General features: G+C 45.4%; 1 protein-coding gene across 2 annotated transcripts in view; it reads right to left on the bottom strand.

Moving 5' to 3' along the window:
* Positions 1-14,898, bottom strand: part of kcnh3 (potassium voltage-gated channel, subfamily H (eag-related), member 3) — a 135,516-nt gene that overhangs the window by 13,040 nt on the left and 107,578 nt on the right. For both annotated transcript variants that reach the window (XM_065962051.1, XM_020637848.3), the window contains exons 6-10: positions 14,406-14,563; positions 13,625-13,826; positions 8,601-8,975; positions 7,273-7,472; positions 6,886-7,135 (exon numbers count right to left, since the gene is read on the bottom strand). In XM_065962051.1, the coding sequence (XP_065818123.1) occupies positions 6,886-7,135; positions 7,273-7,472; positions 8,601-8,975; positions 13,625-13,826; positions 14,406-14,563 (1,185 nt within the window). The remainder of the gene's footprint in view (positions 1-6,885; positions 7,136-7,272; positions 7,473-8,600; positions 8,976-13,624; positions 13,827-14,405; positions 14,564-14,898) is intronic.

Raw genomic sequence — 14,898 nt, 5'->3', positions numbered from 1 at the left:
GTCCATCCATCCATCCATCCGTCCGTGCATTTCATGCATCCATCCATCCATGCATCCATCCATCTGTCCATCCAACCATCCATCCGTGCATTCATCCATCCATCCATCCATGCATCCATCCATCTGTCCATCCGTCCATCAATCCATCAATCCATCCATCCATGCATCCATCCGTTGTCGTCCACCTATCTGTGCATGTCTATTGACTGGATCCGTAATGCTTGTGGGTGAAAAGTCTCTGTTTTCAGAGGAAATGCATGTCAACAGTTTTCAAAAGTTTGCACACAGGAACCTGTTTTCAAGCTACTAAATCACTTTTTTCATGTAAACAGAGAGCCAGAACACAACAAAAGGTTCCTGTTTTCAGCTGAAACTGTTGTAATCAGGGCCTTTTGTTTGTTATGTATACAGTATCCTTGCAGTGCTTTTTTTAGAGTGTGAAGTGCACAGCAAGATGTCAAAAGGAAAATGGAAATACATTATAGTCTGTGAGGGGCATCATTAATTTTTGAGGCTCTTGACAGCCACAGCCCCCCCCCTGCAGTACTGGTAAAAAAAGGGAAAAAGTCTAACAAAAATGGCTTCAGGGCTGCAGAGCCTCACAGCTGAGGGATAGAAAGAGGGGGCTGCAGAAAAACAAGCAGAGATGAAGGAGGGGAGGAGGAAATGGAGGGCAGTGTAGAACAGGGACCTACGATGGGTGATGGAGTGTGGACGAAGGTACGAAATAGGAAATAAGACGAAATAGGTAGTGTGAGAAATACTGAAGAAAACAGGGGGATGAGGGAATTAAAGGGGGAGGCTGAAATCTGGCGCAGAATGATTGGGGGGAAACCCAGTTAGGGTTAGTCACTTTCTCTGTGAACATGGTACTAGCTTATTAGCAAGCTAATGAATTAGCGTCTTGCAAGGAAAGCATTTTGTAATGACCGAACATTTGCCAATCCCTCATTCTTCTGAAGCTCCGCCTTCTAATCCAAATATGGTCACATCTGTCTCTCACAAGAAAGAAAAGAAAAGAAAACACGATGATTTTACCAAAATGCCAAACCAAAGGCAACAGAACTGAAGACAAAACACAAACACAAAGAGTGTGACAACCACAGAAACAGGAAGTGAGGTCAAACAGCTCAAAGGAACTGTAACAAAGGTCAATGTGTGATGTCATAAGGTGGATATTACTTTGGACTCGTCAGCTGAGCTGTCTGAGAGTGAATTGAAGTGAATTGAGACATTCAAAGATGCAGCAGTGTCCTTCTTTTACATCACTGTGACTACAGGGAGACTATCTACGGGTAGCCTAAAGGGACAAAATAGAATTCTGAGCAGCCCTGATTTTAACCCAAACCATGTTCTTTTCTTTAACCTGAGAGTATTAGCCTGGATCCCTTTCTCCCTCCCGTCAGTGCCTGCACTTGATTGAGCTCTATGGGCTCTTCTTCACACGCTCCGTCTGTCTCTCTATCTTTTTCCCATCAGTCACACTTCTGCTCCTCCACTTCTTCTTCTCATTACCACATCCTACCCCCCTCCTCTCTCCGCCCCAGAGCAGCTCAGATTGTCTTGACGGCTGGAATCAGAGCCAGGAACAACCGCAGCGGTGGGGAAAGCTTTTTATTGCTTAAAATGTTAAACCGAGCAGGAGATGAGAACTTGAGAGTGACATTTAGGAGTGTGTATTTGTCTTTCATCAGTCTGTCGGACGAGTGTGTGGAAACTGACGAGAACAGGCAACAAAAAAACTCAAGACAGAAGCTCCTTTTATCAAAGTCTGATATTATAAGCCTTTTGCATTCAACACCAATTGACCCTTGTTGGCTCTCTGATTGGTCCACTGACCCACCAATCGAAAAAACTCCCTCTCATAGCAACTGACCTTTGGACATGCACCATTGGGTTTGGTGTATTGCTCAAGGGCATATCTGCAGTGCTCAGGAAGTGAACTGGCACCTCTCCAGCTACCAGACCAATGTCCAGACTTGGTCCGCACCAGGACAACTGGCCAACCTCCGGTTCACAACCAAGGTCCCAGCAGACTGAGCTACTGAGGACCTAAGGCTTGCAAAAGTGTCAATCAGTTTATCTATCTATCTATTTATCTATTTATTTATTTTGTGTTCCTGAAATCCTACCGGTTTTCTTCACACATCACTGTTTTTAAATTCTAAATACAAATTCAGGTTTAGACACATAAAGCTATATTTGCAACCTAATGGCTGCACCTTTATGAAGTCAAATCTGCTGTTCTCATCCATACATGGTGACAGATACGGCGGCTTGGCTCTGTGAGTGGTTCAATGCTATAAAAGGTCAATTATTTCCTCAACATAATCTAATTCAATGTCACACGTTCCTCCATATATTACCCAGATTTACCGTGATGGTCGCAGTAAAGGTCAGTTTAATAGTGTGACATCACTGGACCTAATGACAGTATTTAGTCTTAGTGTTGGTTAATCCAACAGCTGCTTGAGTCTTATCTGTAAGAGCAACATGTTGCATTTCTCATGCATGGATCCAAATAACCAACATCAGTGTTGAGTCAGGGAAAGGAAACATGCAGAAATATGTGATGCATTTATGCTAAAGATGTTCCAAACTCACACTGTTCAAGATAAAAGGGCACAGCCAGCGCTTTTCTGCCCATAAAAATTGGTGGACACAGGGCCTAAACCTGTATTCACAATCAAAGTCTGATGTAAGAGTTATGAATTGGTATACAGCACATAATTACAGAAATAAAACCCTTATATGGTCGGCTCTGGTGATTTGAAACCAACGGTGATGGAGCAAATTACTTAAGACTTCTATAATAGAGTTTGAAATGTTACGTCAGCATCGACACCGGATAAATCCTGGAACAACACCTCTGGGTAAAAAGGCCAGGATGATTTGTGAGGACTCTCCTGGTCTCTGCTGGATCTTCACTCCAGCACTGATAAGCGAGTTGCTTTAATAATGTAAAATCTATTCATTATTAACACCAGCACGGCACCACATCCCTCTGTTGGTGTGTGCAAGTGTGTCATGATCTGGATCAAATGTGGGCCGGGTGCTTGGCATTTGAAGAAAAATCCACTGCACACACACACACATTCGGATCGACACACACACACTTGCACACACACACACACACACACACACACACAGGTTCAGACCATTTATTCAATACATCCTGACCTTTTCAGATAATGACTTTAAAGACGTATGTATCTGTCGTTGTACACACAAATCCTCCCCCGTCTGCCCGTCTGTCACTTCACACTCACACCTCAGAGCGCTCAGCCCAGTTTGCAGGATTAGTGTTGCAGAAGCTTTGAAGCACATCCAGAGGAAATTAGATTTCAGCCTGTGAGACGTCCAACTAAAGGAATTATTCTAAGTTGTTTGCTAAGGTGTAACATCGTGTCCGACCACACCGTTTACATTTTGTTAAATGTTTTCTCTCGTGTTGTTTTTTTTTGGATTTTTACTACCAAACACAAATTGAATCTGTGAAGCTTCACAGGGATGAGCTTCTGATGCTTCCTGAGCCACGAAGAGAGAAGACATATAATGTTTACTCTGTAGGCACTCTCAGCAAATCTCATTTATGCCCAATAAATTCCTTCATGACCTTCCCAAAGTGCTCGATGTTGGTACACTAGGAACGTAAACATGATAGACATTATCTCTGCTAAACATCAGCATGTTTACAGTCATTATCAGCACCACAACAACAGCATTAACTCAAACCCTGCACTGCCTCTGCCTTAGGGTGCACTTACACTAGGACCGGTGACCCCGTACTGTTCTGAAGCACAATTGTTGCCCCCCTCACCATTCCCCGGCTGGCCTGCACTCTCACTGCTCCAGGACTAACCGGGTCTGAGCATCGTTACCTCTTGAACATAAAGTTATACAACACATGCATGGCTTTACATAATTATGAAGCGTGCTTAGTGACAGACAGACAGACGTGCAGTCGAGTCTACTTTACTGACATGTTAGTCATAAACAGACACAACACTGGGATTTCTCCTGAACGAAGGCTGTCCACGTTGTGTGCCCGTGCATGAACTGTACCATGCCGAAGCACACCTCTTCCAACAGTACCAGGGTCAAGGAAGTGTACAGAGCTTGAGCATAGATCGGAGCATTCACACTAGTCAAACGAACTGGACTTTTGGGGTGAAGCGTGCTTAGGCGCGGTAAGGACTGCCTAGTCTAGTCAACACAAGATCCACAGATTATGGCAGGATCCCCTGACATGGTTTCCTGCTTCTCTGAACAAAATGTTACAAAAACTTGGTGAGACTTTCCCAGCCGACATATCAGAGCAAAGCATGGAGCAAAGTTGTAGGACCCGGAAGCTCAATCAAATTTCCCTGCGACTGCAAACCGAGGAAAGTGGCATAGGGGAGGAGGCCTAAAGAGGCAGCCGCTCACAAGAAGTAAACATACAGTAAAAAGTGAGATGGGTTTGTTTTCCATTCAGAGGATAGCAGCTGGAACTTCCCACAGAATAGAGATAAACAAAAGGAAATAAAAGCCTCCCCTTTAATAACAGAGTGATATGGAGCCAAGGAAGTGTGACCTGCATTAAGGTAAAAGGAGAATAAAATGATGTAATGTGATCATGGTTGTTCTTGGCGCTGTTGGAAACAGTCGTGCGGAGCATGACTCCGGTGTTTCCTCCCACTCTCTGTCTGTAAATGAGCCCTGTTTAATATAAGACTTCATGAAACACGGATCCGCCTTCACATCTCGAGAGAGCAACGTGAGGGAGGACATATGATCACACCATGCTGCACACACACACACACACACACACACACACACACACGCACACACACGCACACACACACACACACACACACACACACACACACACACACACAGCCAACCTAGGTACTTGCCGTTACAGGAACCGATCTCAGTTTGTACATGTTAAAGATCAAGTCTTCACACCAAACTAAGTCATGGAGTTCCACTAGGTTCTGTGCTTGGACCCATTCTTTTCACCTCATAAATGCTTCCTCTCACTTAATACATGTTGGTGCGTCCCCACGAAAAGAGGTTATTGTCCTCCAAACGGACAGCCCGGATTTGGGTCCAGCCTGTGGCTCCTTTCCGGCGTGTCATTACCCACTTTCTCTCTCTGCCTTATTTTGGATTATATCCTGTCTCTCTAATAAAGGCCCAAAAGCATAAAATTGACATTGTTTTTACAGACTTACAACTGCTACAGATGTCTTAAAAAAAAATCTTGGGGTGGATCTAGAGGAAATTACCAACCCTGCCTTTATCTCTTGGATGGATTGTTCACTGATTGATACTGCAAATCTGCCATGATTTAGTTTGATGTTGAGCAGCAAAACAGACGTTTATCGGTAAAAACATTTGTAGGAACTGCTTCACATTTGCCACAGGAAACTATAAAGTAGTCAAGATATTGTGGGTCTGTGATTTGCAGAATGTAAACATCGCCTGTTGCGCTCTGCAGCTTCGTCTGGGTCTCATTTATCCGCTCTATCTGCAGTTCAAACACGAAAACACCTTCATTCATCAAATCACCTTCTTCTCCGTCTTTACTCTCCCATATGTGAGCGCTGATAGCTCGCCTTCCTACATCTCTATTCACAGGCGATTGAGGGATTATTCTGTATCGCTCACAGGCTTGACACAGTGGCAAGTCATGACTCTGTGTGTGTGTGTGTCTGTGTGTGTCGAGCACGGTGATAACTCTTCAAAGCAGCGGAGCACAAACAAAAGCTCTTTATCAGCCCTCTGACAGCTCTGCCCTCCCTCTTGTTTGACTGATGCACGCACGTTTTTCCTATTGTCCTTTCCTTCTTCCTCCTTTCCTCTGTACTTCTTCATTAAACTTAATCTCCGCTCCAGCCCAGATCAAGTCTCTCTTCAGGTCTGATTACATGAGACCAAGCTCTAAATAAAATTATTCCAACTGTAATCACTGAACTGAGAGCTGAGCTGTCTCTTCTTCTTCTTTTTCTCTCTGGAGAGCGCACTTCATTAACAGTATTTGATATGATATCAAACACACACACACACACACACACACATACACACACACACACACACACACCCGTCCTCCTGGTTCTTATCGGAGCGCTCTTCAAATTAACAGTCCTCACCTTCATTAACGTTGCAGCTCAGTGTCCCACGGATCATCATCATCTCATATCCTCTCATTACGGCTCCGTTTGACGGCTAAACGGCTGTCAAAGCTACAGGGACACGGTGTGCTTTTTATCCAATTCTGTATCACGAGTTGACTCAAAAGCTCCCTCCAGCATCTCATTCTGTTGTCTCAAAGCCAACATACCTGTCTTCTTAAAAGCTCTGTTTGGCCACTGTTTCATTGTCAGGTTTTCTAGGCCTCTTTAAATGTGTGTTGGTGACTGTGTTGGTGACTGTGTCTGCAGAGACCTGCCCCCCCCCCCCCCGGTTTTAACAATTGGTTGACTCAGGAAGTCTCTGGGCGGGAAGCTGGTGTGTTTTCCTCAAGCCAATGACAGCGCGCAGGTGAGTTTGGGAGTGGATAAATTCAGTGATTGGATGCCAACCAACCAGCGAATATTGCTAACGCGGATGTTACAGGAAGGAGACTTCGGGGCAGACCCAGAATACGCTGGAGGGATTATATATCCCGTCTAGCCTGAGAACGCTTCGGAATCCCCCAGGAGGAGCAGGTTGCAGGATTTTACACTTCGGCATCTGCTTCATTTTTCAAACCGGAGGTTGCCGCTTGGCACTGAGGCATAAAAACAAGCACGAGGTCTCTTCTTTTACATGCACTCTTAAATATTCACATATTTCTTCAACTGATTAAATTGTGTCAATTTGCAGCTTCTATTCATCACAGAGGGATTTGTGACTCACCCAGTATGGCCAGCACAGTGTTGTCCTTCAGGACCTCCATGGACCCCGAGCAGACGAAGTAGATGGCCTGCAGGGCGTCTCCCTGCCGGATGAGGAACTCGCCCGGAGCGCAGAAGGAGGTTCTGATGATGAGGGAGAGCGAGCGCAGGCAGCCCCGGCTGGCCGACTCGAACAGAGGCAGCTGGAGCAGCTCCTTGTTCAGGTGCATTGCGATGTCTGCCCTCAGCTCGTCTGGGAAGTCCTTCAGGAGCTGTGCAGAGAGGGGGTAGAATATGTTCTCTTTAACACTATAATTCATCAGCGAAAAAATAAATCAACAAACATGATACTCGAGTGGAGAATCGATGGTTACACTCTCCATAAACAGTCCGTCATTCAAACACTCACCTCACTGACGTCGATCCCGTTGTTGACGGACCAGGTGGTCTGGAAACACTCCAGCATGCGTTGCTCCAGAGCTTTAGGTAGCCGGTGGACTCTGATGAAGTCCTTCAGGTCTTTGGTGCGGGTGTGATAGAGCGAGCGGCGAGAGTACATCCTCTGGATGATCGCCGTCACGTTTCCAAACACCACGGCGTGCATCAGTGCTGCACAAAGAGGACAAATATATTTTAGATTATATGTAGATAATGATGAACTAAAGGTCCAGAGCTGACAGATTATTACTGGAGGAGTGTGAAGGAGATCAGCTTAAAGTACAGACACCCTCAGAGATCTTTGTGCTGTGATGAAACACTTCTGATTCATGATGTCCTTTTCTGTGTGGACTGCAGATCTCTCTCTAACTTTCATGCTAGTCTCTGCGCTTCCACAGTCCACTGACGGTCAATATTTCAGGGTGAGCGCTCCTTCAGACACGGTCACCGGCTGCACAGTTTTGGGGAAACTCTGGTGTTAAAATGTCTTAAACGTCTTTTAGTTCCAGCTGAAGGGCGAGAGCGGCTTCAGCGCGGCTTTCCACCAGAGACACTTAAACTCTTACGAGATTAATGGCTTTATCCTCCTCCTCTCTTGACTATTCTCTTTGTTCTGCTTCACTTTCCCAGAGTTCATGGACGACTCCACACACACTGAGGTTAAACTGTTATCAAGAAAAGTAATGTATCAATTCCACATTTTTCTTCTGGTCAACAAATCCCCAAAAAAAGGTTTAAACCTGTCTTGCATTTCTTTCTAGTCTGCGAGAGTGACATTAAGGAACCCATTGCCTGATCGGACTGCATATCTACACATGATACTCTTTAAACAGTTATTTCCACGTCCTGATAAGAAGTAAACAAATGCAGAGTTGAGTTCTGAAACCAGACAACCGAACTAATGATGCGATAAATGGAGAGTTTTGCATTTAATTGTCAGATTGCATGAACAGTTTTATTTATTCATTTTGTAACAGAGAGAGCAAAACATGCTCAGCTCGGCTTGTTGATGTCCCATTTGCACCACGTAAAGAGCTAAGTGAGTTTTTCAGACTGTGAGGGGAAAGAGGAAACACTGATATGCATTTAGAATAGAGAAACTGAGGGACGAATGAGAAATGTTGAAGCACAAACACACACACACACACACACACACACACACACACACACACACACACACACACACACACACACACACACACACACACACACACACACACACACACACACACACACACACACACACACACACACACACACACACACACACACACACACACACACACACACACTTCTCACCTCCTATGAGCATGGTGCAGATGGAGAAGATCTTCTCGGAGTCCGTGTTGGCCGACACATTTCCAAACCCCACGCTGGTCAGACTGCTCAGAGCGAAGTACAGCGAGGTGACGTAGCTGCTCCTCATCGAGGGTCCTCCACCGAGCATCCCGAATCCTCCTCCCCCGCTGCCCGCCCCCGACACGGCCTCCCCTCCCGACACGTTCCCGTAATGTTGGCTGGAGTTCCAGGAGCTCTGCGCGGTGACCTCTGAACCCGACACGTTCCACTGGCTGCTGTTGGCGGAGATGCTGCTGACTGTGGAGGACACCAGGGTGGTGAGGGGGGACAGGAAGTACGGGGAGCCTAGGCGCTTGGCCAGCTCATGGAGCCAACCTGAGACAGAGAGAGAGAGAGAGAACAATCAATCAGAGAGGCAGCTGAGTTTAACGACAGGATATAACAAGATACATTTATCGTTTTATGATAACTCATTATCCCACAAAACACAAGCGTTACATTTTGACCTCCAGCTCTTATAAAAGTCCTGCTGAAGCCAGTAATTGGCTGATGCTCGAAATCTCACCGACAAACAAATCTCGACAAAAAGATTTTAGCTCTGTTGCTGCGGCATTCACACTTTGCAAAAAAACGTTCAAACTGTGACTTGCTTCTTCTTCTTCTTCAGTATCTACAGTACGAATGATGTGTGAGCTGCAAGCTGCCGCCACAGGAGCTGCACTGGACTGTGGGGTTCACAATGTGGATGAAACTTATTCTGCTTTGCAAATTCAGTGAATCCAGGCTTAAAATGCAAATCGTCCTGTCTAAAACGGTTTTAAAAAAATCACATTTAAACTGCTCCCACAAACGGAGAAATCATTAATAAGGAATATAAATCAAGTCCTCTGCTCTACAGAGCGCAAGAGAGGAAAGTATGAAGAGTAGGAAGATGAATTATTTGAAAAAAAAATTGTATTTGAGTGAATGAGTGAGAGGCCGAGCTGAGCTCCTGACAGCAGAACTCCACGAATCCAAGAAAGACTGCAAGAGAGGGAATATGAATAATACAACATGGATGCATCCATTCATTGATCTCTGCCATCACACACTCACAGGGAAGCTGCTTTGACCTTGTGTGTGTGTGTGTGTGTGTGAGTGTGCGTGTGTGTGACAGTGAGCGCAGCCTGCCAGCATAAATAAGCAGAGGTGTCAGTCGAGCAGAGTTCCTCTCAGCAGCTAAACCAACAACATTAGAGGATTTAACACCTGAGTAGTTTCCTAATTACTTTGTCATTAGCAGAACTTAACCTCCGCACCCCCAGAGGAAATGTTGTGGACCTGACTTAGACTTTATATCGGATGCACGGCTATGCCTAATGCTCAAAGTAAATAAATAAATAAAACAAGAGTGCTGTTTTTCTAAAGGCAAAGGGAACGTGCAGACATTACTGATGTTGTTTTCAGAGCGCGCAGTAATGAAGTATGAATGATGAGATAAAGGAGTGTGCGCCTTCATTGTTTCTGTTCATTACATTTAAATAAATCAGTGTGAGGGTGTCTGGGCTCAGCCTTTAGAGAGAGGTTGAGGAGCTCGGACATCCAGCGGGAGCTCAGAGTAGAGCCGCTGCCCCTTCACATTGAAAGGAGCCAGTTGAGGTGGATCTGATCTGGTCCAACTGGGAGGAGACCCAGAGGTAGACCCAGAGCTGGATGGAGGGATTATATATCCCTTCTGGCCGGGGCTGGGAACACCTTCGAATCCTCCAGGAGGAGCTAGAAACTTTGCTGGGGAGAGGGACACCTGGGGCAACTTGCTTAGCCTGCTGCCACCGCGACCCGGCCCGGGGAAGTTTGAGCTCATGTTAGCGGTTTGTGTTTATGTGCAGGCTGTCCTACATCAGTTTAGAGCATGACCCATTTTTAGCCCTTTGTTTACGTGATGGGTCCTCATAACGGAGGATGTTACCAGCTGTGATGTCACTAAGGTCCAGAAATGAGAGGAGAAAACAATATAACATCATTCATGACTGGTATTAAACAGTAACAAAATATTAGACATTATGACAGCTTCAATAAGGATTGAAGTCAGGATTTGTTGAGCAGGTAGTTTGGATTTTATGGTGGGTACTTCAAAGGTGTTGAGCACTGATGCCATACTTATTCATAGAAAATGAAGCTACTCCTTGTGATGTATGGATGTACATTTTGTCTCACTCAAAGCTCAGAAGTATTCATCCATCGAGTGTTAGGGAGGCGGCTCACAGAGTTTCAGAGGAGCCTCTCTGTCGCTGTCCGAGGTGCTGATTTCTCCTCTGTCGAAAAGAGTTCACTGCACCCTTTGTGAGCTGTCCGTGGTCCTGAACTCCTGTTTTCAACTGTGTCGCAACATCAGTCAGATCTTTAAGATTTATTCATGGGCATGTTGTGCCTTTAATGGAGAGACAGGACAGCGGATAGAGTTGGAAATCAGGGAGAGAGCGGGGAATGACATGCGGGAAAGGAGCCACAGGTGGGATGCGAACCTGGGCCGCCCGCGTGGAGGACCACAGCCTCTGTACATGGGGCGCGCCAACCACTGCGCCCCCAGCGCCCCATTTTTTGATTAAATGGTAAATGGACTTGAGCTTGTGTAGTGCTGTTCTAGTCTTCAAACTTGTCCTTGTTTTAATCCATAACATGTCTCCCAAGAGTTCAATGATCATTTAGAAGGTAAATAATGAGGGGGAACAATCGTGCATATTTAGATTAAGAACATCTGTTAACATTATGTTTTACATTACCTTAGGGATGCATTTAAGAATCTTACTGAAACAGTACTGATATGATGGGTTATGTTTTGACCTTTCCATTGACTCCAATAAAAACAGCACCAACGTCTGGCTCCAGTGCAGAATCCAGATCACTTCCTGACTCTTACTTTTTAAGTTCTAGTGTTGTCAATAATCCCCAGGTGAGGATGTTAAAAACCAACAATGAATTGATCTTTTTATTTGACCAAAGTAGACACAAATATGGCTTTGAGGTCTTCTTCCTCTGAGCTCACATCAAATATTAACAACACATAAATGAGTCACAGCGCTGTTTGTGGTGACATTAAGATGAAACGGCCCTGCGAGTTTATTCCAGGTCAAAACATTTGTCCTCCCTGTGCCATGAGAAAACTACACAAATATCAATCCACAGCCAAAAATAGCCCCCACGGTTTACTCTCTACAAACTCATTTCCTAAGCAGCTCGGACATTGTGTAAATAAAAAACCATACGTTAGATGATGACTGCTGCATGAGTCTACAGGTGAGGCTACTACGGCTCCACTGCCCTTGAATCATTGATAGCCCTGCAGATATGAAACTGTACATCTCCCACGTATCAGCCAATAGAGTGACGGACAGGCGGAGCGGTGAAGCAGATGTCAGACCTGTGTTTGTGTCACAGAAAGGTCAGCCTGCAGACAGATCTTCGGTGTCTCCTGGACTCTCCCTGTCCGCCTGAACAGTAAATCAAGGAGCTGCAGCCATGAATTAACTGCAGTGAGCCTGTCTGTCTTTGTGTGGTTTGCAGAAAGGATAATGATCGGTAGGCTGGTACAATCGATGAGGGAGAGAGAGAGAGAGAGAGAGAGAGAGAGAGAGAGAGAGAGAGTGGAGAAGCAACAGGAGCTACGTCTCTAAGCAGTTTAAAACATGCTCCATTTGCATCAACAAGCTTGTGTCAGTGTGTGCTTTTGTGCTGCTCTGACAGAATGAAATAAAAGCAGCAGAAAAAGGGCAGCTCTTCACCACAGGATTAGAGTTAGCTCCCGTGGAACCAGCCGTCTGTTTGTAGGTGCTAACAAATTTATCAGATCGTGTGCCAGGGTTTCATGTCGCCCGCAGGATTCAAGATTCTCCGCTGAGAGACCTTTGTAGGAAAATCGACAAAGCTGAGTCTTATTAAAAGCTCCTGCTGCACACTGAGACATGCAGGGCGGCATTATTCTGACAGACATCGCTCTGCCGAGGTCAGAAATGTGTCATGTAAGGTCTGTGCTTCAACAAGACGAGGTAGGAGAACATGCATAAAAAGTATGGAATGTAAAAATTCACATTAGACTGAAGCAAAAAAAAAAATTACATAAGAAGTAATTTAACGTGCATTAGGGAACCCTTAAATCATTCTCTGAGGACGGAGCTAACTGTATAATTGAGAAGAGCAATAAAGTCTCCAATCTTTTCCAACTGTGACGCAATGGATTTGCTCAATTTACCCAAATGAAATTCTGCCGCCTGGCACTGGAGGGAAATTTAGTGCACACAGAGTGACAGTTAGAAACTCGAGTGAAATCAAAGCTGTGTGTTAAAAGCTCTCCAGTCGGAGAAAATGGACAATAAAAGCTGCTTCAAAAACTAAATTTAGATCTGAGGGGCGCACACTTTCCTGCAAACACCTAAAGGGAATGTTTGATTGGCAACAAGTCGTGTTATTAAAAACATATCCTAACAGTTGTTTGTCCCAATGTCTGTGTGGAAGACTTATGCTGCATTCATGTGCTCCTTGATAGGATAGGATAAGAAAGACAGTAAAGCTGGCTACAGCCCATGGTGTCACATTTCAAACCCATTCAACTCCCTCAGTCGTTGGCATCATCGAAAAAGCTGAACTCTTCCCCTTCACAGCAGGGCGAGCGGAGGTCATTTGAGCTCAGCTTTCTCGGCCGTACTCGGGTAGACGTGGAACACCTCCAGCGGCGGTGAAGTGCTTTGAGTTCAGGCTGATTGAACAGTAAAGGTAGAGTACACACAGGGAGCCAGGGAGGCGCTGGATTGGTTCTTTTCATCTAGACCTCTCGGCAGTGATAGGTCAGAGTTTATAAAGGATGACAGCAGCGAGAGATGACGGCTGTTTTCAATCCTTTTCCGAGAACATGATTTAATGATTGCTATCGTAGTGTAAAGACTGCTTTAACAAAAAGTGTATGCCAGTTAAAATGACCAACCCTACCTTTACATACTGTACTTTATGTACTTTCCAACACTGTGTGGATGTAAAGAGTTTTCACCAACCTATATCCCAGGAGCCAGGACTCTCGATCTCCTTGCGGCCGATGAAGTACCAGACGCAGGCCATCCAGTGAGCCAGCAGAGCGAACATGGACATCAGCAGAGTGAGAACCACGGCGCTGTACTGAGAGTACCGCTCCAGCTTCTGCAGCAGCCGCAGCAACCGCAGAAGCCGAACCGTCTTCAGCAGGTGGACTCCAAAATACTGGACACATAGACACACAGCACATCAATCCTCACAAACCTGCAGCAGTTAGGTACAAAGGAACGGGTCTGCAAATGTCTTTATGTGCTGAAAGGAATGCAATCTTTTAATCATTTGTAAGCTGACAGTTTAATTCATGCATCTTTTTGCCATTCTTCTGGTGAAATCTAACATTTTCCTACTCCAAATGAGTCTGAATCCTCTTCATCTGCATGGCTGTGAAGTCATTTAGCTGCAGTTTGAATCATCTTTTACGATTCTGAGCATGAAAAACACAAACTAACGAGACCTGCAGGATGTGCAGACAGGTTCTGTGCCATTTGTTTGTTTGAGGAGCATCACTTTGGATGAAATGCGGCTCTGATAAAACTCACAAGGGCGCGTGTGACATTACACATTAATTCTCTCTTTCTGCCAATTTGACTGGTTGCCAACAGTGTGTTAGTGTGCATCGAGAACGCAGGAGTCTGAGCGCAGGAAAGTGAAGACGCCTCGTGTCGCACACACTTTCACTGGTCACATTCTGTTTGCTCTCTTTGTGGATGTAGACACACAGAAAGACACCCGGAGGTGACTCACCACGCTGACGTTGAAAGCATACAGCAGGTCGAAGGGCAGGGCGGCGATGAGGTCAACAAAGAGCCAGGTGGTGACGTAGTGGACGCAGATGGAGCGGGCATCGTACACGACCTGACCCGACGTGCTCACGAAGGTGGTTCGAAAGTTCAGCAAAATGTCTGCAGAGGAGGACAGGGAAGAAGACAATTCAGCCGGAGTCGACGACAAGACAAACGATGAAGAACGAATAACAAAGCTTCATGTTTACATCATTATCAGAGTGCCTGACCACATTACAGAAAGGATCATTACAGCGATGCACCTTTTCTTTTCAAGAGAGGAAGGGTTTTATTTCAACTGTTATGCAGTGTTCTCTTTAAATCCACCAGACTCCATGCACGCTAAAAGCTATAACTTGACATCACAGAACAACAGAGTGACTGTCCTACCAACGCCTTAATCTGTTGGTCACGTTGCTGCAGGAGCTGGGGATCAAACCCCTGACCTTCCGACT

The sequence above is a fragment of the Labrus bergylta genome, chromosome 13 (assembly GCF_963930695.1).
Source record: "Labrus bergylta chromosome 13, fLabBer1.1, whole genome shotgun sequence".
Classification (NCBI taxonomy): domain Eukaryota; kingdom Metazoa; phylum Chordata; class Actinopteri; order Labriformes; family Labridae; genus Labrus; species Labrus bergylta.
This window is presented reverse-complemented; position numbering and strand designations above follow the sequence as displayed.